The sequence below is a fragment of the Heteronotia binoei genome, chromosome 8 (assembly GCF_032191835.1).
Source record: "Heteronotia binoei isolate CCM8104 ecotype False Entrance Well chromosome 8, APGP_CSIRO_Hbin_v1, whole genome shotgun sequence".
In the NCBI taxonomy this organism is placed as follows: domain Eukaryota; kingdom Metazoa; phylum Chordata; class Lepidosauria; order Squamata; family Gekkonidae; genus Heteronotia; species Heteronotia binoei.
This window is the reverse complement of record NC_083230.1, coordinates 5554288-5581258: the sequence shown is the minus strand read 5'-3', so window position 1 is coordinate 5581258 and position 26971 is coordinate 5554288. Positions and strand designations below refer to the sequence as shown.

General features: G+C 42.7%; 2 protein-coding genes across 2 annotated transcripts in view; one reads left to right on the top strand and one right to left on the bottom strand.

Moving 5' to 3' along the window:
* FBXL13 (F-box and leucine rich repeat protein 13) overlaps positions 1-7377 on the top strand; it is a 253544-nt gene extending 246167 nt beyond the window's left edge. The window contains exon 21 of the mRNA XM_060246072.1: positions 7098-7377. Coding sequence (XP_060102055.1) covers positions 7098-7290 — 193 coding nt within the window. The 3' untranslated portion in view covers positions 7291-7377. The remainder of the gene's footprint in view (positions 1-7097) is intronic.
* A 1628-nt stretch (positions 7378-9005) lies between these two features.
* The window catches only part of FAM185A (family with sequence similarity 185 member A), a 128535-nt gene continuing 110569 nt past the window's right edge, over positions 9006-26971 (bottom strand). The window contains exon 10 of the mRNA XM_060246071.1: positions 9006-9574. Within this exon, the coding sequence (XP_060102054.1) occupies positions 9456-9574 (119 nt within the window). The 3' untranslated portion in view covers positions 9006-9455. The remainder of the gene's footprint in view (positions 9575-26971) is intronic.

Here is a 26971-nt window from a genome sequence, read left to right as displayed (position 1 = left end):
TGGCAACTATCCAACAGAGAAAATGGAAAACAAGAAGAAAATATCAATAGAACCAAACTCTAAAACAAGTAACAGTAACCTAACTTTCCCTTACTGGGACAATTTCAGAGCTTTCTCTCCTCTTAAGGAGAGAAAAAGGGAAGATTTATTGCAAACTTTCCCTACCTGAAAAAGGAAAATTCAAAGCTTAGAGGGGCCTGTTCGTGTAGTTAGAGAAAAACGTTTCCGTTTCCTCCCAGCCACTCTCCCAGAGTTGTAGGGCAAGCCTGACTTTGCCTGATCACTTATTCATAGGCCTTGTACTCTGTAACTTGTATCACTTATCTTATGGACTCCACTCACACCTGCACAGTATATAATTGCTTTAAGAAGCAGTATGGCACTCCGGGGGCTGCTGCTTGTATCATTCAGTCACATAACCTTCCTCTATTATGTCCACTCTAGGTCTTATTTCTAAGGGGGCTGGATCTTGAAAATAAGATACATAGTAACTATAACAATTTTAACTTGTACAATTACTTGAAAATAAGGTACACCGTAACTATAACAATTTCAACTTGTACAATTATTGATATGACCAATGCTGAGTATTCCTGTGTTAACACCATATGTGATATAACGTAGTCTGTTCTCAGGTTTCAAAAGGTGTTGAATTAATTATAAAGATTGCTGCTCAAATGTTTTGTATATACAGTATATGCATAGACGTTCACTTATTCAAACACCCTCATTCATTCATCTTTCCACTCATCCATTCAATTTTTGCTATACATCCACTCCCTTTCATATCTCCCCATGCAAACATCACTTTGCCTCTTCATAGATATACCCCTGCTCATATCTGCCCATGCATTTATGCATCCCATTATAACTATATACACACACATATATTTGAGTTGTCATAGAGAAATTAAGAATAGCATCACCGGAGAAGCAAACCTCTAAGATTGTTCATAATAGTATAGTTGTGTTACATCAGATCTTTCCACCCTTCATGTAACCCAGGAGTCCTATATAATTAATTTATACTTATTTACAAATCATCACTATCCTAAATTAATTGCCTAAGCCTACTTAATAAACTTTCAGCCATCCATCTGCTCATATACACTCTCCCACTGCCCCCCTCCCTCCCCAGTAGTAAATTAATTAAACTGTATAGAATGACAATGATCATCTAGGCAAACCCGGGACCACCCTGCGTCTCCTCAGTTTCTCCTTTCTGCTGCTCTGCTGTGCTCTGCAGTACATAGCTCCACTCCAGCAAGATACAGAGTTCCAAATCAATGAATGAGCAAATCATAGTCACAGCCTGTCCTTTCATTTCTGGTCTATAAGGGCTGCTTTTCCCTCTGGCGTCAGGTCTATTCCCAGGTCTTGCAGCAGAGTCAGTCCCAATGAGGGGTCAGAAGCTTCATGTAGGCCGCCATTTCGATACATGTGTATATCTGATGTCACGCTCCAGCGAAATCTGATATTGGATTGGAATAGTTTGTTTGCAATGAGGCTGAGTGATTTACGGTTCTAGAGGGCTTCCGGGGATAAATCCAAGAGCACTTGCACTTTACTGCCTTCATGGGTCAAACAGCCTTTCACTCTAGATTCCCTTAGGATTTTATCCCGGTCTCGAGGATAAAGAAATTGTATGAGGATATCCCGGGGGCGGTTGCAGCAGGCTCTTGCTAAGGGGCCTAGACGATGAGCCCGTTTAATAGCTGGTGCAACTCCCTCCTCCAACCCAATTGCCCCACCGAGCCAGGTAGAAATATAGAGAGCCAAGTCACCCTTTGAGTGCACCTCTTCTCCCATCCCTCTCAGTTTAAGATTGCAAGATCTCCATCTATTTTCCAAAGTTATCAGTCTATCAATTTGATTTTTATCTGACCTTTGCAGGTTCTTCAGTTGTGTCTCCATTGCTTTGCTGATTTCTGTAGCCCATTCCACCATTTTGTTAGTTTCTGCAAGGGCTGCCTTTAGTTGGTCTATCTCCACTTTCACTGTCTGGAGAACGTCTTATACCACCTCTTTTATATACAATCTGAGGTCTTCCTTCAGATTTTGGAGGTCCTTTTTGGTGAGTGGAGTAGCATCTGTGCCATCCCCTTTGCTTACTGGGTCAGCATTCAAAGGTGAGTCATAAGAACATAAGAGAAGCCATGTTGGATCAGGCCAATGGCCCATCCAGTCCAACACTCTGTGTCACACAGTAGCCAATATATGTGTGTGTGTATACACACACACACACAAAACACTCTGTGTCACACAGTGGACAATATGTGTGTTTGTATGTATACACACACACACACACCACATACACATATATATATACTGTGGCTAATAGCCACTGATGGACCTCTGCTCCATATTTTTATCCAATCCCCTCTTAAAGCTGGCTATGCTTGTAGCCGCCACCACCTCCTATGGCAGTGAATTCCACATGTTAATCACCCTTTGGGTGAAGAAGTACTTCCTTTTATCCGTTTTAACCTGACTGCTCAGCAATTTAATTGAATGCCCACGAGTTCTTGTATTGTAAGAAAGGGAGAAAAGTACTTCTTTCTCTACTTTCTCCATCCCATGCATAATCTTGTAAACCTCTGTCATGTCACCCCGTAGTCGACATTTCTCCAAGCTAAAGAGCCCCAAACGTTTTAACCTTTCTTCATAGGGAAAGTGTTCCAAACGATTAATCATTCTTGTTGCCCTTTTCTGCACTTTTTCCAATGCTATAATATCCTTTCTGAGGTGTGGTGAGCAGAATTGCACACAGTATTCCAAATGAGACCACAACATCGATTTATACAGGGGCATTATGATACTGGCTGATTTGTTTTCAATTCCCTTCCTAATAATTCCCAGCATGGCGTTGGTCTTTTTTATTGCAATTGCACACTGTCTTGACATTTTCAGTGAGTTATCTACCACGATCCCAAGATCTCTCTCTTGGTCAGTCTCTGCCAGTTCACACCCCATCAGCTTGTATTTGTAGCTGGGAATTTTGGACCAAATGTGCATTACTTTGCACTTGACCACATTGAACCTCATCTGCCATGTTGACGCCCACTCACCCAGCCTCAACAGATCCCTTTGGAGTGCCTCACAGTCCTCTCTGGTTATCACCACCCTGAACTTTTTAGTGTCATCTGCAAACTTGGCCACTTCACTGCTTCTTCGGTTGGTGAGCGGGAATCCTTTCGCGCCAAGGAACCATCCCTGGGCAGGGGGAGAAGGGGGGGGGGTTGGTAGTTGGTGATTCTATCCTTCGGCAAGTAGACAGCTGGGTGGCGAAACCGCGTACTGACCGTATGGTGACTTGCCTGTCTGGTGCAAAGGTAGCGGACATTACGCGTGTAGTAGATAGGCTGATAGACAGTGCTGGGGAGGAGCCTGTGGTCGTGGTGCATGTTGGCACCAACGATGTGGGGAAATGCAGTTGTGAGGTCCTGAAGGAAAAATTTAGGCTGCTAGGCGCGAGACTAAAGGTAGCCTTCTCGGAAGTGCTACCTGTTCCACGTGCAGGGCAGGAGAGACAGGCACAAATTAGAAGTCTCAATGTGTGTATGAGACGATGGTGTAAGGAGGAAGGGTTTAAGTTTGTTAGGCACTGGGATGCTTTCTGGAACAAGTGGGAGCTGTACAAAAGAGACGGTCTCCACTTGTCCCCGGATGGAACCAGGCTGCTGGCGCTTAAAATCAAAAAGGTGGCAGAGCAGTTTTTAAACTAAATCTTGGGGGAAAGCCGACAGGAGATGAAATGTCTCTGGTTCGGGAGGACTCGTCTCAAAGAGATGAAGGGTTGGCTGCAATTTTTCTACCGGGTAACAGACCAGAGTTGTCCACTGTGATGGTGACAAACAGTATGGACTATCTGCCAGAGTCTCGAGGCGGCAGGAGGAAGGTGGCGGGCCTAGCTTGCCTGGGAAATTATAGATGTTTGTATGCAAATGCTAGAAGTGTTCGAAGTAAAATTGGTAAATTGGAATGTTTAGTGTTGGGAGAAAATATAGACATTGTGGGAATTTCAGAAACTTGGTGGAATGAGGAGAATCAGTGGGACACGGTGATTCCAGGATATAAGTTATATCGGAAGGATAGGGAGGGAAGGGTTGGAGGTGGGGGTGGCTCTGTATGTCAGAGAGGATATACGGTCCAGTAAGACTGAGGTCAGAGAATTAGATTCACTTTTAGAAATGCTTTGGGTTGAAATAGAGGGCCCAAAAGGAAATTTAACTATGGGAGTTTGTTATCGCCCACCAAATCAAAAGAGAGAGGACGATTATAATATGATGGAAGGCTTAAAGATAGCGGCTAAACGTAAAAACTGTGTCGTAATAGGTGATTTTAACTACCCGCAGATTGATTGGGTCAATATGTGTTCTGGTCGAGAGAAAGAGATTGAGTTTCTCGATGCTCTCAATGACTATGCTATGGAGCAGATGGTCTCAGAACCTACCAGGGGTGGGGCGATCCTGGATTTGGTCCTAAGTAATGCCCAAGACTTGGTGAGAGATGTAAAAGTGATTGCGCCGCTTGGGAGCAGTGACCATAATGTTATTGATTTCACTGTTTGTATAAATAGGGGGTTGTCCAAAAAGACCGCCACAACCACGTTTAACTTTAAAAGGGGTAAATACACTGAGATGAGGAGGCATGTGAGGAGTAAACTGAAAAGAAAGGTAAATACGGTCAAAACCCTTGGGGAAGCTTGGAGACTATTTAAAACTATAATCCTAGAAGCTCAGATAAAATACATACCACAAGTTAGGAAAGGCACAAACAGGCATAAGAAAAGGCCTGCATGGTTAACAAACACAGTAATGGAAGCTGTAAAAGGTAAGAAGGATTCCTTTAAGTGGTGGAAAACCAGTCCAAGTGAGATTAGTAAAAGGGAACACAGGCTGTGGCAAATCAAATGCAAGACTGTGATCAGGCAGGCAAAAAGGGACTATGAGGAGCATATTGCAAAAAACATAAACAAAAAAGCAGTGGGGTGCCGCAGGGCTCGGTACTGGGTCCCATGCTCTTTAACTTGTTCATAAATGATTTAGAGTTGGGAGTGAGCAGTGAAGTAGCCAAGTTTGCGGATGACACTAAATTGTTCAGGGTGGTGAGAACCAGAGAGGATTGTGAGGAACTCCAAAGGGATCTGTTGAGGCTGGGTGAGTGGGCATCAACGTGGCAGATGCGGTTCAATGTGGCCAAGTGCAAAGTAATGCACATTGGGGCCAAGAATCCCAGCTACAAATACAAGTTGATGGGGTGTGAACTGGCAGAGACTGACCAAGAGAGAGATCTTGGGGTCGTGGTAGATAACTCACTGAAAATGTCAAGACAGTGTGCGATTGCAATAAAAAAGGCCAACGCCATGCTGGGAATTATTAGGAAGGGAATTGAAAACAAATCAGCCAGTATCATAATGCCCCTGTATAAATCGATGGTGCGGTCTCATTTGGAGTACTGTGTGCAGTTCTGGTTGCCGCACCTCAAAAAGGATATTATAGCATTGGAGAAAGTCCAGAAAAGGGCAACTAGAATGATTAAAGGGCTGGAACACTTTCCCTATGAAGAAAGGTTCAAACGCTTGGGACTCTTTAGCTTGGAGAAACGTCGACTAGGGGGTGAAATGATAGAGGTTTACAAGATAATGTATGGTGTGGAGAAAGTAGAGAAATAAGTACTTTTATCCCTTTCTCACAATACAAGAACTTGTGGGCATTCGATGAAATTGCTGAGCAGACAGGTTAAAACGGATAAAAGGAAGTACTTCTTCACCCAAAGGGTGATTAACATGTGGAATTCACTGCCACAGGAGGTGGTGGTGGCCACAAGCATTGCCACCTTCAAGAGGGGTTTAGATAAAAATATGGTGCTTGCGCAGGGGACTACCTTTACCGTTTTAGACCCACCAAGTCTGATGTTCACAAAATTTGGTGGGCAATTAGGGGTTGTCCTTAGAAGGCACCCCCCATAAGATGGAGGCATTCCGATCACCCAGGGCCTGTTCTGCACACTTCCAAACCAGTGTGTGAAGGCCCATTGAAAAACATTGTCAGGGAGCACCTTTTTCAGGGGTCCATAACTTGGACCCCCAAAGTCTGATCTTCACAAAACCTAAGAGGACAAATAGAGAAGAGTAAGCTGGAGACACCCTGCAAGTTTAGAGACTCTACCCCCCTGGGGGCCATTTGACATTTGGACAGGCTCACAAACCATTTTGGGTTCAATTCATTGAACTGATTCAGGAACCGGGCAGGTTTGGTTCATGAACCAAGCCACAATCTCCTAGTCTGTGCCCATCCCTAGTGGCTACTAACCATGGTGACTAAAGGGAACGTCCAATTTCACAAAAAGTAAACCTTTGAAAATCAGTACCTTGAGGCAACCTCAGGCAAAGGCCCCAATCTCTATGCCCCATTGTTTGACCTTCAGAGAAGTGGTTAGCCACTATGTGAAATAGGCTGCTTGCCTAAATGGACCACTGATCCGCTTCAGCAGGGCATTTCTTTTGTTCTAATATTCAGTTCATTCCTGCTAATAGAGCAAATCCCATTCATTACCTTAACATCTCTGTTTGCTCAGCACTGCTGTCTCTTATCCTTGTTTCTGGTCCACAATATACATTCTCTGTGATTGTGAGACCCTGAAAAATGTTCTCCTGCTCTTTTTTTTGGACTTAATCATTATCTCAGTTTTTTCTGCCTTTTCCGTCAACCCCTTTTTTTTGGCATCTTCTGCATGTTGCCTGTTCTCCACGCCGCTGGGCTTCTTGTGGCTTTTTTGTTGTACCCCTTGTTCAAATATCCAGGCCTTGATCTCCCAATCTGCACACAGCCCTCTGACCTTATGCCCAGGGTAGCATTCTCTCCTACAATCTACTCCCCCCCCCCCAAAAAAAATTCTTACTTCTAACATGCTTATTGAGAAAAGTTAAGAATGTTTATGAATATTCCATGCCACAGTAGCAGTGAGAGTGAATGATGAGTGCAGACAGCAGAAAACAAACAACAACTAGTTTTAGTTTTTTCTATATATTTGATATTGTGTTCTCTTTGTACAGGAGATTCCTTTGTAAGTTTGCCTTACTTTTTTAATTTCAGGCAAGCAGTTTCCAAGTATACATCAAGGCTCCAGAAATATGAATATAATAACGATGAGCCTCCTCAGTGGTTTGGTTATGATTCTGGCAGTGAGATATACATTCCAAAAAAACAGAAAAAAAATTTGGCACGTGAGAAAAGTCTCAGCATTAAATCAGAAGATACACAACCACTTGCAGAATCTAAACAATGAAGACTAAAACCACCAATTCTTTTTGTTTTATTGAAATTTATTGATATTTTTCTCATAAAGAAGTTTTAAAAACATTATCATTATCCCTATTGTAATTAAAAGGTAGTAAAAGAGATGCCGTTGGTAGATTCCGTTTCAGTGATCGGTTTACAAAGAACCTATTTTGTCTACCAATAGTGAATACCTTTTGCCTATAACAAAAGTGTATCTGTATACTATAATAAACTTGTTAGAAAATGAACTTGAGGTTTTTATTATATCATTCTGAAAGCGTATCAAGGAGTGTATTCAGAAATCCCCCTGGTGCTGCTGTATCCAAAAACCCAGTTTTGAATGAGACAAAATGTGTTTCAGAGATGAAGTATGTCTTGCAATGGGGCAATTGCTTGTATGACAACCCATCCTGGCCCAGCAGTGATCTATAAAGGTGAATTTCTGAGGGGGGCAAGGGAGGCAGGCTGGCTGGCCTTGATTGTGCTCCGGCTCCTGTCAACTTAACTATTATTTATTATTTAATTACATTTTAACCCCCCCCCCCCTGTAGAACAGGGCTCAGGGCAGCACACATCAGTAAGAACATCCACACAATACAATACACAAATAATAAAAAATAAGTAACTAAAAATCCTTAAATTTACATCAATACAATGGTAGTAAGCTTATAGCTAATAAGATGGAGGAGGCAGGAAAAACAGGAATGCTAGCCACATGGAAAACTGTTGCCATCCTCAACCAAACGTCTCTGCCTTGCATGCCCTGTAGAACAGCATGAAGTCCCAAAGGGCATGGATGTTGTTTGGCAGAGAGTTCTACCAGGTTGGGGCCAGGGTGGAAAATGCCCTGGCCCTTGTTGAGGACAGCCGGATGTCTTTCAGGCCGGGGACCACCAGGAGGTTCCTATCTACTGAGCGCAGTGCTCTTCAGACATGTGTGTGTGGATGGGGGGGGGGGGGCAGAAATACCAGGATTCTTTGTTTCATAGGACTGAGTTACAGGTTTAGCCCTTGTCTCACTGGCCACTACTCCTTCAGATTGCAGGAAAATAATCTTAAAAAAAATTGTTTTCCACATTGTAAAAAACTTTCTGTAAACAGACAATGTACCATGGAGAAAGTACCTAGACTAGCCCTTACTCTTTAAGAACTAGTTTTCTAAAGGCAGCGAATTCTTCTAAGCAGGGAAGAACTCAGGTAGGTCTTTCTGCTCTTATAATCTGAAGTGGTTCAGTCTCCAAAGGAATTCGACATGCAATGATGTTAAAGCTGTAGATCAGCTAGGTATGAGACAGAACTAAATTCTTGCTTCTGGATTAATGAACACCTACTTGTATGAAATTAGGACACTAATGGTTAGACAAACGATATGCAAGGAAGAGCCAAAAACAGAGATTTTCAATCACTTATGACTTGGGCAGCTTTTGCACAAGGATTTTTCTCACACGACAAACAGGAATTCCCCATATTAAAGAACTCAATCTGCAGGGCATCCCACTCATTGTGAGCAGGAACCAGAGCTTCTGCCTTTGATCTGGGCACACTGAGCAGGTCTAAGAGAGTGCACGGGTTCATACCAGGAGATCAGAGCAGCAGAATCAGCCCTTATATACTGGATAATATATGAAAACTATATATTAGGAATGGCCCTTTTCTTCTTGATCAGTAACCATGGAGAATTCTCAACCGTGTGCATGCACTAGCTTAAAAGCAAAAATTGAAAACTTTAAATCATGTTTTGAGTTTTAATACACAGGTCAGTTAAAGGGAATACACCATTTAAATTAATTAAGAGCAGAATTAGAGAATGTCTATATTATAACTTCTGAGCATGCTACAATTGGGAGCCATAGGAGACACCAGAAGCATTAACACAAGCAAGAGTAAATTAAGAACAGCCATCTGATATACAAAAGTTGGGTAAGACCCCACCCATTCACTACAAGGCAGCAACAATATAACTCTAACCTTAACAACAAAGTTGGAGTCCCGTGGCACCTTTAAGACCAACCATTTTAATATCCAGAAGTAAACTTTGTTGGTCTTAAAGATGCTACTGGACTCAAACGTTGTTCTGTTGCTTCACACCAACACAGCTGCCCACCTGAGTCTGTAATCTTTACAGTTAACATGATCTTTATTTATGTCTCTGTAATTCAGATAAAAAAACCTTTAGGGTGGAGTCTTCAGCTTTACAGATTGGAACCAGGTTTGGTGTTTGAGATAAACTGTGCCATTTTGTGTCTCTGCTTTAATGTATTTTTCGTTTTCCTCCCTTTGATTCAGATGGCCTGAAAAAAACAAAATACATACATTCCATTAATCTAACATATTGTCAATAAGGGCCTTTTCCCTGACCTCCACAAAAATATTCCCCAAGTGGTTTTACTGGAAGAAATCAAGATGCTTTTAAAGATATGTGTTGTTTTCTGTGATTTCCTCCTTGACATCACTCAATGACTCGCTCTCTACTGAGTGCCAGCAGAATGAATTTGTGAATGATAAATATGCTTCAATATAATGTTGATTTTTAAATCAAAGCTACCAATAAGGTTTGCCTGATCCACTCCTTTGCGGAAGCAGAACATTAGATCCTAGAATACAATGATCACAATTCCTAGCTTTAGATTAAAGCAATTCATGTTGATTTGTTGTTAGTGGGTAACAGCTGTAGAAGTCTTACAGCCACTTTCTTGCCAATGGCCATACAAAGCGCCAAACTACACATTATACACAGATGCATGAACTTGGCCTTCTAAAATCAAAACCAGCTTAAGGATAAGACAATGAAAAATGATTCAGGGAGTTAGCCCTTTCCCTCCCAATGATTTACTACTACAAATTGTCTCTCAGATGTCTTTCTTTTCCCCAACAAGTGTTTGTGAGGTTAAAAAGCAATGTCTTGGTAGTTGGTGATTCAAGCCTTAGGCAAGTAGACAGCTGGGTGGCAAAACTGCGTACTGACCGTATGGTGACTTGCCTGCCTGGTGCGAAGGTAGCGGACATTACGCGTGTAGTAGATAGGCTGATAGACAGTGCTGGGGAGGAGCCTGTGGTCGTGGTGCATGTTGGCACCAACGATGTGGGGAAATGCAGTCGTGAGGTCCTGGAGGAAGAATTTAGGCTGCTAGGCAGCAGACTTAAGGCCAGGACCTCCAAGGTAGCCTTCTCAGAAGTGCTACCTGTTCCATGTGCAGGGCTGGAGAGACAGGCACAAATTAGAAGTCTCAATGTGTGGATGAGACAATGGTGTAGGGAGGAAGGGTTTAAGTTTGTTAGGCACTGGGATGCTTTCTGGAACAAGTGGGAGCTGTACAAAAGAGATGGTCTCCACTTGTCCCCAGATGGAAACAGACTGCTGGCACTTAAAATCAAAAAGGTGGCAGAGCAGTTTTTAAACTAAATCTTGGGGAAAGCCGACAGGGGATGAAATGTCTCTGGTTCAGGAGGACTCATCTCAAAGAGATGAAGGGTTAGCTGTTACTTTTCTACTGGGTAATGGATCAGAGTTGTCCACTGAGATGGTGATAAACAGTATGGAGTGTCTGCCAAAGTCTCGAGGTGGCAGGAGGAAGGCTGCGGACCTAACTTGCCTGGGAAATTATAGATGTTTGTATACAAATGCTAGAAGTGTTTGAAGTAAAATTGGTGAGTTGGATGTTTAGTGTTAGGGGAAAACATAGACATTGTGGGAATTTCAGAAACTTGGTGGAATGAGGAGAATCAGTGGGACACGGTGATTCCTGGATATAAGTTATATCGGAAGGATAGGGAGGGAAGGGTTGGAGGTGGGGTGGCTCTGTATGTCAGAGAGGGTATACAGTCCAGTAAGACTGAGGTCAAAGAATTAAATTCCCTTCTAGAAATGCTTTGGGTCAAAATAGAGGGCCCAAAAGGAAATTTAACTATGGGAGTTATCGCCCACCAAATCAAAAGATAGAGGACGATTATAATATCATGCAAGGATTAAAGATAGTGGCTAAGCGTAAAAACTGTGTCGTAATACGTGATTTTAACTACCCGCAGATTGATTGGGTCAATATGTGTTCAAATTGAGAGAAAGAGATTGCGTTTCTAGATGCTCTCAATGACTGTGCTATGGAGCAGATGGTAACAGAATCTACCAGGGGTGGGGCAATCCTGGATTTGGTCCTAAGTAATGCCCAAGACTTGGTGAGAGATGTAAAAGTGATCGCACCGCTTGGGAGCAGTGACCATAACGTTATTGATTTCACCATTTGTATAAGTAGAAAGTTGCCCCAAAAGACCAGCACAACCACGTTTAACTTTAAAAGGGGTAAATTCTCTGAGATGAGGGGGCATGTGAAGAGGAAACTGAAAGGAAAGGTAAATATAGTCAAAACCCTTGGGGAAGCTTGGAGGCTATTTAAAACTACAATCCTAGAAGCTCAGATAAAATATATACCACAAGTTAGGAAAGGCACAAACAGGAATAAGAAAAGGTCTGTATGGTTAACAAAGTAATGGAAGCTGTAAAAGGTAAGAAGGACTCTTTTAAGTGGTGGAAAGCTAGTCCAAGTGAGATTAATAAAAGAGAACACAGGCTGTGGCAAATCAAATGCAAGACTGAGATCAGGCAGGCAAAAAGGGACGATGAGGAGTATATTGCAAAAAAAAAACCCCATAAAGACCAACAATAAAAATTTCTTCAAATATATTAGAAGCAGGAAACCAGCCAGGGAGGCAGTGGGGCCCTTGGATGACCAAGGGGTAAGAGGATTACTGAAGGAGGATAGGGAAATGGCTTAGAAGCTGAATGCATTTTTTCCCTCCTCCGTCTTCACTGTGGAAGATGAGAAGTGTTTGCCTGCTCCAGAACCACTTATTTTGGAAGGGGTGTTGAAAGACCTGAGTCAGATTGAGGTGACAAGAGAGGAGGTCCTACAACTGATAGACAAATTAAAAACTAATAAGTCACCAGGTCCAGATGGCATACATCCAAGAGTTCTGAAAGAATTCAAAGTTGAACTTGTGGATTTCCTGACAAAAATATGTAATCTTTCATTGCTATCTGCCTCCATTCCTGAGGACTGGAAGGTAGCAAATGTCAACCACATCTTTAAAAAGGGTTCCAGAGGAGATCTGGGAAATTACAGGCCAGTCAGTCTGACTTCAATACCGGGAAAGTTAGTAGAAACCATTATCAAGGACAGAATGAGTAGGCACATTGATGAAAACGAGTTATTGAAGAAGACTCAGCATGGGTTCTGTAAGGGAAGATCTTGCCTCACTAACGTGTTACATTTCTTTGAGGGGGTGAACAAACATGTGGACAAAGGAGACCCAATATATGTTGTTTACCTTGACTTCCAGAAAGCTTTTGATAAAGTTTTTCATCAAAGGCTCCTTAGTAAGCTCGAGAGTCATGGAGTAAAAGGACAGGTCCTCTTGTGGATCAAAAACTGGCTAATTAATAGGAAGCAGAAAGTGAGTATAAATGGGCAGTCTTCGCTGTGGAGGACGGTAAGCAGTGGGATGCCACAGGGCTTAGTACTGGGTCCCCTCTTTAACTTGTTCATAAATGATTTGGAGTTGAGAGTAAGCAGTGAAGTGGCCAAGTTTGCAGATGACACTAAATTGTTCAGGGTGGTGAGAACCAGAGAGGATTGTGAGGCACTCCAAAGGGATCTATTGAGGCTGGGTGAGTGGGCGTCAACGTGGCAGATGAGGTTCAATGTGGCCAAGTGCAAAGTAATGCACATTGGGGCCAAAAATCCCAACTACAAATACAAGCTGATGGGGTGTGAATTGGCAGAGACTGACCAAGAGAGAGATCTTGGGGTCGGGGTAGATAACTCACTGAAAATGTCAAGACAGTGTGCAATTGCAATAAAAAAGACCAACACCATGCTAGGAATTATTAGGAATAGAATTGAAAACAAATCAGGCAGTATCATAATGCCCCTGTATAACTCGATGGCGCGGTCTCATTTGGAATATTGTGTACAATTCTGGTCACCGCACCTCAGAAAGGATATTATAGCATTGGAAAAAGTGCAGAAAAGGGCAACTAGAATGATTAAAGGGTTGGAACACTTTCCCTATGAAGAAAGGTTAAAACGCTTGGGGCTCTTTAGCTTGGAGAAATGTCAACTGCGGGGTGACATGATAGGGGTTTACAAGATTATGCATGGGATGGAGAAAGTAGAGAAAGAAGTACTTTTTTCCCTTTCTCACAATACAAGAACTCATGGGTATTCGATGAAATTGCTGAGCGGTCGGGTTAAAACAGGTAAAAGGAAGTTCTTCTTCACCCAAAGGGTGATTAACATGTGGAATTCACTGCCACAGGAGCTGGTGGCGGCTACAAGCATAGCCAGCTTCAAGAGGGGGTTAGATAAAAATATGGAGCAAAGGTCCATCAGTGGCTATTAGCTACAGTGTGTATATATATATGTATATGTATATTTATATAATTTTTTTGGCCACTGTGTGACACAGAGTGTTGGACTGGATGGGCCATTGGCCTGATCCAACATGGCTTTTCTTATGTTCTTATGTCAGGGGACTTGATACGGAATAGAAAATTGACCAGAAAGCTTGGTTTGCATTTAAAAGGAGACAGTGAACTTTGTTGACATTCTCACATTAATACCAGAAAGATAAAGTCAGTTTGTTGCTTAGAGTTATTAGTTGAGGTTTCAGTATAATGGTATAAGCAAATTCCATTCAATATCTAAACAATTATTTTATAGCTGGCAGACTTACACAATGAATGTTTCACTGGCATCCCTCCACATAAGCTTTGATGGTATCTGCATCTCAGGAGACAAAGGACTTTAAAATCTTCTAATCAAAGAAGACTCAAAAGCCGTTGATCTTCCCACACTCAAGTTGCTGAAGCCTTTCTTAATTGCAAAGAAGGGGGCTAGGGCCGTTTTTTCAACCCTGCCTGGCAATTATGCCCTTGATGTAGAAGAAAGCAAAAAAGCATCTCAGTGGGAACAAATAGAGCATAAATATAATAGTATGCTTCACGGTACAAATCACAGGAAACAGATACAATATGATCTATAACAATGCACTCTTTCTGAACTTATACAGGGGCTGTAAAAACTTCCAAAATGGGTTCTCGGTATGTTTAAAAATCCATCAATTTCACTAGACCCCAACAGACTGAAAAGTGCTTGTAGGGTATTCTTCAAAGTCTCCACTGCCCAAAAGTGCTTGAATAAATTCTCCAAGGTCTTCTCTACCCAACAACTGTTTCGACAAACGAAATGAAGTCTTTATCAAGGGCCAGGAGTAATTGACCCTGGAACAACTATGCTTATTTTTTTCCCTTCAATTCCAAGAAGACTTCTTATTGCTAGCAAATAATATGAGAATGGCAGAGCCTCATATTAACAGAAGAAATTTCAATAGAAAAAGGAACATATAAGGGATGTCCCCTGTCACTTTTATTATTTATACGAGCAATCAGGGCTTTTTCTGAGCAAGAACACAAGGAATGCATTTCCAGCTGGCTTGTTGTCAGGGGGTATGGCCTAATATGCAAATGAGTTTCTTCTGGGCTTTTTCTACAAAAAAAAAAAAGCCCTGCTAACAATAGATATTCTAGCTATAAAGATCAGACAAGACGATATAATCAAGGAGATAAAAGTGGATGATATGGAGTTCAAAATAAAAAGATATGCAGATGACATGGTTCTAAGACCCCCCCCCCCCAATTGTTACAATATGTAATTGAACATATTGAAGAAATTGTATCCAGAAAAAAGATACAGAAATTGTATCCTTTTCAGGCTATAAAATTAACAGAAAGAAGAAGAAGAAGAAGATATTGGATTTATATCCCGCCCTCCACTCCAAAGAGTCTCAGAGCGGCTCACAATCTCCTTTACCTTCCTCCCCCACAACAGACACCCTGTGAGGTGGGTGGGGCTGGAGAGGGCTCTCACAGCAGCTGCCCTTTCAAGGACAACCTCTGCCAGAGCTATGGCTGACCCAAGGCCATGCTAGCAGGTGCAAGTGGAGGAGTGGGGAATCAAACCCGGTTCTTCCAGATAAGGGTCCACTCACTTAACCACTACACCAAACTGGCTCTCAAGAAGGCAAGTATGATAACAAAATTTCTAGCACAACAAGAAGAAAAGATTATAAAGAGTACAGAGTGCTCAGCAGCCACCTATCCTATTAAAATTTGGGGAATAAATGTGACTGGGTAAAACTGTAACCTTTCTAAAATAATTACCAACTGGAAATTGATAGAAGCATTCTTATGTATATGGGGGGGAAATTAAAATCTCATAGCTGGGAAAAATCTCTGCAATCAAAGTGAATGTGCTGCCAAAACTATAAACTTTCTGCTCCAGGTACTTCCCACATACAAAGAAAAAAGAATACTGAAGGAATGGCAGACATAGATAAACCAATTTATATGGAATGGCAAAAAACCCGCAAGAATAAGCTTCGAAATATTACAAGATGAGAAAAAGTAGAGCCCATGTAACCCAACAATCTTTAAATAGGTATGACTGTCTGGAAGATAGGAGAACCTACAGACCAAACTACTAAGGTGATCAGCCCTAAGCAAAAGCAAGAGTTCTTTGTTCTTGTTGGAGTCCAGTAAGGCCCCTAAAAGCTCAATGGAGTGACTGGTGGTAAGGATGGACTTAACTGTGTTAATTAAGAACCCCAAATCAGTGAAAGTGCTGATAGCAATTGCCGGGTTCTCCGAGTTGTGTCAGAACTTGAAGAACTTCAAACGAGGCCCAGTACTTCGTTACAAAGTATAGGTGTTTATTGAGAACTAAGTTCATGAAGGCACAGAATAACTCTGATAACGGGTTTAGCATTGGTTACAATTTTATGCGGTTGTTACAGAAACAATCAAGTTGGTTCTCACACTTTCAGGGACACTGGTCTGTTCCCAGAGTCTGTTATCAGCAGAGGGAGGAAGGAGTCCTGCTGCGATGTCCTGGGCGGTTGCCTTCAAAGGACACCTGCAGGCTATTCCCAGGGGCTATCTGTCATTCCTCCGGCGGTTACAGTTTGTTTGAAATGCAAAGCACTTTGATTAGAGGCCTAGCTATGAGTATACAGGGTTAGTATTGGCACACAAGATGGAGTCAGTTAGGCTAACATTGCTAAGCTTAGCAAGCAGGGAAAGTACAAGTTCTGACAAGTTGGCCACACTGAGCCAATAATACAGATACAGATAAAGAACACATCCCCTCAGCCTTAGATGGGCTACTGCTGCAGACATACACTTCGTAAATATTCTAGGCATTGATGCCAAGCTATAAGGCAAAACAGTGTATTCATAACAGTGGCTATTGTAGTTAAATGTGAGGTACCACCTGAAAGCTTCATGTATAGAGATGTGAAAATACACATCCTTGAGATCAACCTTAGCAGGTCACCTCCAAGCAAAGGTAAGATCTCTTGTAAAAAGAGTATTCTGAACTTCAGGACATGCAAGTGTTTAACTACATGAAATAACAATGTTTTATTATTGAAAGAAACCAGGAACTGTTAGTAACATTCAACCATGAACTAAAGAAATGAGACAATCTGTCCCAAAACAGTGAACTTTTAGCTAGTCCAGTTCAGTTCATTTATTGGAATTAGCCATTGGCTGTTACAAGTCTCAGGAAAAGGCAAAATAAACTAGAAGCTGATGAACATGCAAAATATCAGGGTGCGCCCCTTGATGTCACAGATTTCTGGTTCACTCAACATGGAGTCCAATTTAAAAGTTTGGTTCAGGCTGTTTGCGACGTGCTGCGGTGTTGTTTTCTTTAGAGACTCATACTGCCGTGATTAGAAGAGAACACACTGACCTTGCACTGGGGAGATAAGACAGCTGTGTTTTGTCTTCTCCTGTTGCTGCCTCCCTACTCACATTCTAACCAATTAAGCACCTATGGGAAGCCAGATCGGCCTGGCTGCAGGCAGACCCTTCTCCTTTCCCATATGGTCAAAGAGTATTAGGTCATCTGGTCAGCAAGTGGTTTATGCACTTGACCACAAGAAATTGCCCTGATTAGCGCAAAGACCTAGCAACACTTGGGACCCTACGCAGTAAAGGAAGCATCCTAAAACCTATTCCTTAGTCAGGAAGGTGCCTGCATGTTATCCAGACATGTTGGCATCTCTTGGCTCATTTCAGCCATCTTGGTCTTTGCTTGCTGAAACCCAAACAGCACTGGCTTTGCTGAACTCTGGAGAAGAGTTGCTTTGGAACCCACAACTAAGAAAGGTAACATCTTGTACTCCATTTTCCATTTCATTTATTAGCTTCTATGACTAAAGGTCTTAAGCTCAATCAGGATGTAACAATTGTCAAAACATGCATTGGTATACAACAGAATTAACTATATTACATTTTGTACTTTGTGAAACAATGTTTTAGTGTCTTAGCTAGTAACTAAATACCTAGATTTATTGTTTTCTTCCTCACGGTTTCTTATTTTAAGTACTCTTTGCACCTTAATAAAAATCCATATTTTTAAACCATAACTTCCAGTTATTTGTCTCCACAGCTAGCAATTTAAATCTAGTGCCTAAACTGGTAGACCACCTACCACAATACTTAACTTTTGGGAATTCCTATTGTGAGCCCACCTCACAAGGAGGATGCCTTAGTCATTCCTGGGAAGGTCAGGAGTTGATCCTTTGACTCCTGGCTGGAGGGGAGAACAGACGACTGGTGGCAGCCTACCCAACTGAGGTGGACTCCAATATTGTCTAATTTGCTTGAGCTGCCTTCTTGGCAAAAGGCATTTAGTTTGGGCTGGGCTGAGTTATCTTTATGACACTTGGGAAGCTGCTCCCTGGGGGAAGATCCAGAATTTCTCCTGCTGGATTTGTTTTGTCTCTTACCCTAGGCTTGAGGTTGGTAAAAAGGCCTAGGTGTCCCCTAATGGGGCTGATTTTGAGGTCTATACTCTGAAAACCTGAAAGATCTGTTATATGGAAACCTTTGATGTTGCTTTGACCAGAGTTTTTGTTTTGATTGGTTGGGAACTCTGAGGAAATGCCCAGCAACTTTGTGGTCAATTTATATTTCCTCAGCTTCTTGAGGGCCTCACATGTCCGATTACTAAAATGTTCATTCACATTGAAGGACAGATCCTCCAGTTTAGTCCTGGTAGGAGGCAGCAAGGCCAAGGCTCTGAGCCAAGAGTGCCTTCTCATAAGTAGGTCAGATGCCATCGTTGTCTGAAGGCATTTAATTGTTGTTTGCCTAGGTTCTTGCCTTCTGAGATAAAAAGCTTTTCCAGAGGTTTCTTCTTCTCTAGGAAGACATCAAGAAACTGGTTCATGGGGCAGTGATGGTGTTCTTGGTGCTTGGGGGGGGGCACAGTGGGAGGGCTTCTAGTGTCCTGGCCCCACTAATGGACCTCCTGATGGCTGGCGCCCAGGTTTTTTTGGCCACTGTGTGACACAGAATGTTGGACTGGATGGGCCACTTGATGGGCTTGATCCAACATGGCTTCTCTTATGTTCTTGTCCCAGAGTAACATCTGGTATGATGTTAAGACGTTGCTTTAAACTTCCTTTAATATATAGTGGATAGTCATTAGCCTCTGACAGTAAAGCCTGTAATACTGTTTCAATTGTCTTCATCTGAGAGACGTATTCCACTTATCAACTTCCAGCATACCACATTTCTGTGACACTAGCTCTGGAGAAAACCAGTGTCACAGGAATGTGGTATGCTGGAAGTTGATAGCAACGTCTTAACATCATAAATTCTTTGCTGAAGAACAAGAATTATCTGCAATTGCAACACATTTGACACTGGCACTTTAATTGTCCCACGGAGTCAGGTGAATAGTCATCAAGTATTTCAAGCTGGCTTGGACATGATTAACTGCAAGCACTTTTGAATATTTATTCCTTGTACTTTATACCTTGTATTTTTGACGATATGCTATAATATATAACTACATGTAATAATGTGTGAAGTTGAGGTGTTCAATTATCTATTACAATTTTGAAGTATTTTTCATTAATTTTTCGTTATTTTTCCACAGTTTTTTGTTGTTGTTTGAATCACCTAGAGATTGGCAACAGTGGTTCCCCAGGAGGAAATGGCATTGTGCCTGTCTGAGGTCCTATCCCTCTTCAAACCCCACCCTCTCCAGGCTGCACCCCTTAAAACTCCAGGAATTTCCTAATCTGGAGTTGGTAACCCTATCTCCTTCCCTTTATCTGTACCTCTGACTTCAGCTTTCCCTTGCCTTCCCCTCCCTGCAGCCTCTACATAGGAAAAGGACAGTCTTTCTCCACAGTGGTGGTGGGGGAAACAAAGCAGCTTACATAATTCTCCTCCCCTCCCCATTGGTCTGCACAACAACCCTGTGAGGTAGGTTAGGCTGAAAGTGTGTAACTGCTCCAAAATCACCCAGTCAGCATTGGTCCTGCTGGGCATGCAACTCCTCCCCCCCTGCTTGGAGTGTGATTCTGTGCTTCACGTCAGTTCTGTTAAGCTGGCATTGCCAAAATGGCACTGGGTTCTGCTGAGGGGATGTACTAAATGGAATGACAGGATTGCTCACTGGGAACAATGGGAGAGGCTGAAAGTCCATTGGAAATAATGGGAGCCAGGAATGCCAACTGACTTGCATGGGCTCCATTTAAATACATCACAGCACTAAATAGTTGCAATGAAAATACACAGTTAACTGTACATTAATGTCTCTTGGCCCAGACAAAGGTCCCAGAGTGGAAAGATGACCCCCAGAAATAGAATTAGTGCTCTGGGACTGGAATGACAGCCCTACCAAGTGGAACAACAGCCCATGGGAGTAGCAGAAGTGTTGGGTTTGCACTGACAGAGTGGCCCTGGATCTAGTGGGCAAATTTCTGGGTTTGTAAAAAATTGCCCCCTCTAGAAAGAGGCTCTAGGCAAGTGACCCCCCACCCTTGCTGTCTTCCCACCTACCCACCCAAGTGAAGGCATTCACTTCCCCCAACCTTTGGTGTCTTCCCACCCCCCCAATTTCCCACCCTCCCATCCTAATACCACCCACTCAAACCACTTCTTCCTCTTAACTACCCCTGCACCCTTGGTATGCCACTACCCCCCACTCATGACATTCATTCACTCACACTCTTGGTATCTTCCCACCCATCCCCAACTCTTAGTATTCACTCACCCCCACCCTTGCTGCCTTCCCACCCACCCAAGTGAAGGCATTCACTCCTTTCCCCCTCAAGGGGAGCTGATCTCTGCCATCTAGACAGCAGTTATAATTCTGAGTGATCTCTGCACCTGGAGATTGGCAACAGTGGTTCACCAGGGGAAAATGGCATTGTACCTGTCTGAAGTCCCACCCTTCCTCAAACCCCACTCTCTCCAGGCCCCACCTCTTGAATCTCCATTTATTTCCTAACCTGAAATTGGCAACACTATCTCCTTCCTCTTATCTGCCCCTCTGACTTCAGCTTTCCATCACCTCCCCCCTCCCTGCAGCCTCCACATAGGCAAAGTACAGTCTTTCTCCACAGTGGGTGGGGAGAACCAATGCAGCTTACATCATTTTCCTCTCAAAACCCTGTGAGGCAGGTTAGGCTGTAAGTGTGTGACTGGTCCAAAATCACCTAGTCAGCTTCCACAGCAAGAACCTGGGTCTGGCAGGCCCTGCTCTGAACCTCTGACTCCTATGCCCTCCTCAGACTCCGTCACAGAACCTCTAACTGGCAGCCCTAGTCAGGACTGGCCCCAATGAGTTCTGCCTCAGAGGCCAGTCTCTGACAATGTTTTTGGCCTTAAACACAGGACTTCAGTCTCTCTCTCTCTCTCTCTCTCTCTCTCTCTCTGTATCTGGTTTGTGAGCACAGGATGCCCTCCCCACTCCCTTTCCAGAGGAGTCCTCAGCCAATCAAAGGAAGCCTTTTTCTGGCTGTCTCCCTCCTCCTTCTTCTCTCAGCCAATTGAAGGAAGGTTTCCTTTCTCTCCTCAGTGAATACGTGCAACAGGCAGCTCAGCCAATAGGAGAAGAGTAGGGACAGCCAGTAACTGCCAGAACTAAGGCTGTTTGCCTGTCACTGACAAGAACCAGCTTTGTGGGTAGCAACAGCCACTTGGGCAGGAGAGAGGAGCATACTCAACCATGGCATGCAAGTACTCTTGATTGATAGTTTGACAGGCCAAAGGCTGATGAAGTGCAGTCCCACCCAGTTCCTACCAATGAGGGAGCTGGGATTTGCCAACATGTCTATAGATATGTGATTTACATATGGTATTTATATGATTGCATGTGTGTATACATACACTCAATTACTATTTGAAATATCCATCTTAATCCTAATCCACATTACAACTATGTCAGGTAGGCATTAGTCCAATTCCTTAGGGCAAAAATGATACTCCAAATCCATTATGTACATGTACAGAAACCTGAAACGGTTCTGCCACATCACATCCAGTCCGACAAGCTCTAAACCACAGAGATGTGTGGCACAATATTATTAGTTCACTAACGTGGTTTTAACCCAACTGTACTAATGGGAACTGTTATCATTTATGAACTAAACATACTGTACATCCTTTCAGTTTAGGGTTTCTTTTGACTTGCTTTATTGTCCAGAAGCAAATGTGATTTTTCTTTAATTCTTTATTATTCTTTAATGCTTTATTGTCCAGAAGCAAATGTGATTTTTCTTTAATTCTTCAACTTACTGTGTACAGGTCAGCTTGATCTCCCTTTCTTGCTCTTAATTTTTTTTGCTTTATTTCTACGGTCCTCAAACATAGCTTCAGACGTGCATAATATCTAAAAGTGTAACTATTAAAAAACGCTAAAAATTGGAATGCAAAATGGATACTTGCAACTCAACTACAATACCTTATACCTCTTTTTTTCTTAAGACATATTTTTAAAATTGTATTATGGTCATGGAATGTCAAACAAACCTTTTCAATCAGTTTTTCAAAAACCGCACAAGGAATACAAAATTAGTTTGTAACAACAGCTCTAAACATCTGTATCCTGAGATAAAAATTCAAGGTCATAGTACACAGTCAAGATTTTTTTTAAAAAAAACCCTTTCATTTTCATGTATTTAATCTTATTTGCGGTTATCCCCCTCCCATCTATTTCCAGCATGTGGATTTAAAGCAGAGAGGAAAAGTAAAACAGAATTGTATCAAAAAAGTTAGTTTGAATGGGACTGAGCAAGTTTTTTGTGAAATGAAATACAACTAAACTGGAAAGCTATGGGCACAACTCAGTTTATAGTGCAATCCTGTGCAGGGTTAACATCCTTCTAAACCTGTTGACTTTAAAGGGGGCTGTAGCTCTGCTTAGGACTGCACTGTTAGGCTGCAGTACTAATGCTTCCCGGGAAGTAAGCCCCATTAAATGAGACATTTCAGAGGAGACAAATTCAGATCGCTCCCTTCTTGTCTCAGCTTAAACTAAAATGATTTAAGGGGCAAGTGCTTTTTGTCTGCTATGAGTTTTCTGTTTAAATTATATCCCAAGAGGGGAACAGTTTGATGATGGACTATCCTAGCATTCCACTTGCAGGTAAGATGCCCCTAACAATTTATTTCATCTACAGAATATTCAACAAAATATACAGAATATTCAACAAAGCACAATATTGTCGTGAAATGTGAAACAAAGGCAACTTTTGGCCTCCTAGCTATAGGATTTCCTTCACCATTATAGAAACAAGGTGCAAATGACTCACAGTGCACAAAACACAGGCTAAACTTGTGTCATCATGTTTCATTTTCACACAAAAGTCTATGTTCTATTTAAAACCCAACATAAATCTATGCGCTTGGGACTAGGGATGGGCATAAATCAAAGCATGAAACACGATTCATGCCTAAAATAGCCTAAAATAGCCGATTTGTGGTTCGCTCTGAATCGGTTCAGGTGCTCGTGCTATGCAAAATGGTGTGGCTTGGGTTTGGGGCATTTTGTCTGTGTCATGATCGGCAGGGGATCCTCCTCGCATGCCGTGACATGTCTAGCATGATTATGTTACCCAGAAGTGATGCTATTGTGCCAGGCACGTCACCCCAGCATACTTGTCTGCTTATTTTTTTTAAAAGCTGCCCGGCACGCAATTCCCACAGCCAGTTTCCAGATTCATTATGTAGAGTATCTGATATATGGTAATTTTGCTCCAGATCTACCAGGAGACTGAATGTAACATGCCTGTTTAATTTCTTATACCTGCTTCTGGAAAGCCTCTATGTTAAATCAGCAAAGGGACCCTCTGCTGCTGCTGGTGGTTTCTTTTCATGTTCGATGACTTAATTTTCGAAAACAAAAGTTTTTACAGTGTTGCTGTCCTTGTTGATACAAAGGGAACTGAACCCTTAGCTGTCCATCCTTATAAAAAAGAGAAGACCAAGCTGTTCTCTTGAGGATTCACTTAATGAGGACATTCTTTCCCAGTGACATAAAAGGGTCAAGATATCTTAACTACTATATGTTGTGCTTTGTCATGGGTCATGTTAGAAATAGCAACAGTGATGATATCAGTCCCTATCTTTTATTTTGAAGACAGAAATTCAAAATGAAAGCGGAGGTGTCAAATCCTGCAGAAGCTTTGATCCTGCTTCACTAGTCAACATAACATTTGTGTGCAGAAGTCAACAGAGTGAGAGAAAGAGTTATTGGTATCAGCTGCTTAAGACTGTCTTTACTATAGCGTTTGCATCCTTTTAAAATTCTTTCCTTTCCTGTCCTTTTTCATTAAAAGCTCTATGGCTCATACCTTGAGCAGTGTGACAATTTGAACTTTATAAAGTAAGCGTCCAATAGCACCTTTAAAATGAACAAAGTTTTATTCAAAGTATAAGCTTTTGTGTGTTACACACCCAACTGCTTCAGATACAATTAAATGGGAGAAAAGTATTCAAATTTATAGACAGAGTTGAAAAAAATATATTAGCATATAACATAATGTAACATAATGTAAGCATGACGGTGGCAATCACTATATGGTGTTCTAAATACCTTAACAATATGTTGTTCTTCGAGGCACTGTGTCTGAAAAAAATCTATTCCTATATATTGCATTCCATTACAAAACCGGTGGGTGCCATGGAGCAGCCACAGAGATTGACCACACCCCATTTCCTCAAATGAAACCACGAGGGGTGGGATGAGCCTATTCAGATATGGCGTGGGAGATCTAGCCAATCCTGGAGGTGACTGGCTGGTCAGGTAGGGCAGTAAACGCCATTACCGGATCAGTCTTTCCCGAAGCAAACTTGAAATCAGACGTGCACATTGCAAACGGAGCTCTTGTTGGGCCACATGGTTTTCTTCCAGCGGATTTGCGAGGTTGGAAGGACTCCAGGGAAGGTCCTGAGGGAAGCTCAGCAACCTTTGGGGGGTGAGGGGCAGCTTCGAGAGCAGTATTCCTCCACCATGGGTTTTCGCGCAAGGTAGTCTCTCACAGAGGCACTTGCGCACGGGAGAGTCAGTCAAAGTGGGTGCCAGAGTGTGAGCGAGGCTTGAGGGACCCCTTCCCCCCCCCTTCCCAGCCTCTCCGCCTCTACAGGCGGTGGGCGCTTTTGGGTGCTCTTTTGTAGCAATGGCGACAGGGCGCCCGGGTGGACACAGAGCCAGGACAAGCAGGGGAGGAGGGAGGCTGGCTTAAGGCAAATGGCGGCACTCCCTCCTTCCCTCCCCCTTGGTCGCTGCGCTGCTGCAGGCGACAAGGCGACCTCCCCTTTCCCTTAGTGGAACCTTGTCCAGCAGGCACGGCCACTGCAGGGGTGGGGGGGAGCGGGGGTGAATGAAGCAAATGGCAGCCCCCTCCCCCATGCAGAGTCTGGCAGTCAATGAGTGCAGGTGCGCCTGGGGCAAAGCAGCCACGAAGTGTGGCATGCAGGGTTTGAGCACAGGCGAGGGGAAAAGCGGCTGGTGCCAGCACCTCTCTCTTCCCCCCCCCCCCCAGCCTTTCCACAGTCACATTGCACAACCCTTGTACTTTCAGCCTAGGGGAACTGCGTGAGCTGGAGAGCGCATTCTCTTGAGCAGCCGGGGCTTGAGACTGGGATGCTATTTCATGAGGGGGAGTGAACAGTTCCCTACTGGGGGAAGCCGAGCAAAGGAGAAAATAAACTTCCTAAAGAATAGATCCCAGTAGGCAGCCATGTTGGCCTGAAGCAATAGAACAAAGCAGTAGACAAGTCTGCTTAAGAGGGGAGGCGGAGCATAGCCACGAGTAATGGTGGACGCATGATCCTGCTGCTCCTGCAACCCCCTCCTGATACTTGCTAGAACGGACGGTAAAATCGCCGAAAAACAGCTTCCTTACCAGACGATTACTGCTAAAGCCTTTAAAGCCACAGTGGTCGAGTGTTTGAGGCAACAGAACTCCCTTACCACTCTAAAAAAATGAGAGCGAAAAGATCGGCCTGTAATACAGCCGGGACACGAAACAGAGCAAAAATGGCGGCCGCAAAATCAGGCGATGCAGAAACAATGGAGGAGAAGCCCATGGAAGCCTCTACAATCAAAACATTACAGGACACCCTACAAGAATCTCTCCACTCTTCCTTCCAGAGTTCCTTTAAAGAAATTGGAAGCTACTCTGTTAAAAACTCTGACAGAAAAAATGGAGGAAATCATGAGACCAACAACACAGAAGCTACAGGAAATATCAGAAGCTCTGACTCTCACTGCACAGACTGCTGAATCAGCTATGAACCTCAGCATGATCCTTAAAGATGACTGCAAACAAACTCAGGAAGACATAATGACTATGAAAGATAGAATGGTCACACTGGAATCAACGGTAAAACAGAATAATTTAAAATTCAGGGGGCTGGAGGAAGGATTAGAACAAGACTCAGATATTACTGACTTTATGTCCCAATGGCTCTCCTCAGTTCTTCATGTTGTTAAATCCTTCCCAATAGCTATTACTAAGGCATACAGGCTGGGATCAATTAAAGCTGCAAAAAAGCCCCTTCCAAGAGATGTCTTAATAACTTTGCAGGACTTAAGCATCAGAAATGCTTTAATGCAGGTGGCAAAAGAAAAAGGTTTTTTTGATTACAAAGGCTCCCATATTCTAGTCCTCCCTGATGTACCAGCAGAGGCTCTCAACATCAGAAAATTACTGAAGCCAGTCCCCAAACATTTAAAAGAAGCTCAAATAAGATATTGATGGAACCTAACAGGGAAACTTTCTGTGCGTTATCAAGGCAAGACTTTTCAGGCATGTGATGAGCAATCGAGACTACTACCACTCAAAGCTTTAAAACTGGACACTAATCTAGATCAACCTACAAAAACACACAAAAGAAAATTGTCATTTTCATCTCCTCCACTGAAGTCAAACAAGATTCTAGGATAAAGAGTTCCAGTCAACTTTAGAGCATGTCTGTGTCTGAATACCAGTAGTGAGCCAACAGAGGTCTACTTCAGTAAATATTATGGTTATGTTACTATATGCCTTTTGGTTGGCAAAAGGGGTACATGGAAGGGTGGAATGGCAGAAAGCTACTAATTGCAATATTGGTTAAATGGTTACCAAAGTTAATTCATGCATAGTCAATTCTAGAATTGCAAAACATTTTTGCCTTTTATAAGGGAGGGGGCGAGGGAGATTTAATAAGTTAGGACCTAAGCTCCAACAATTGTTACCAAATGCAAATGTATTACTTTAGAATCTGTAGAAAATAGATTCACTGTTATTAAGGGGGGGTAAGGGTAAATAAGTTGTAGATTGTA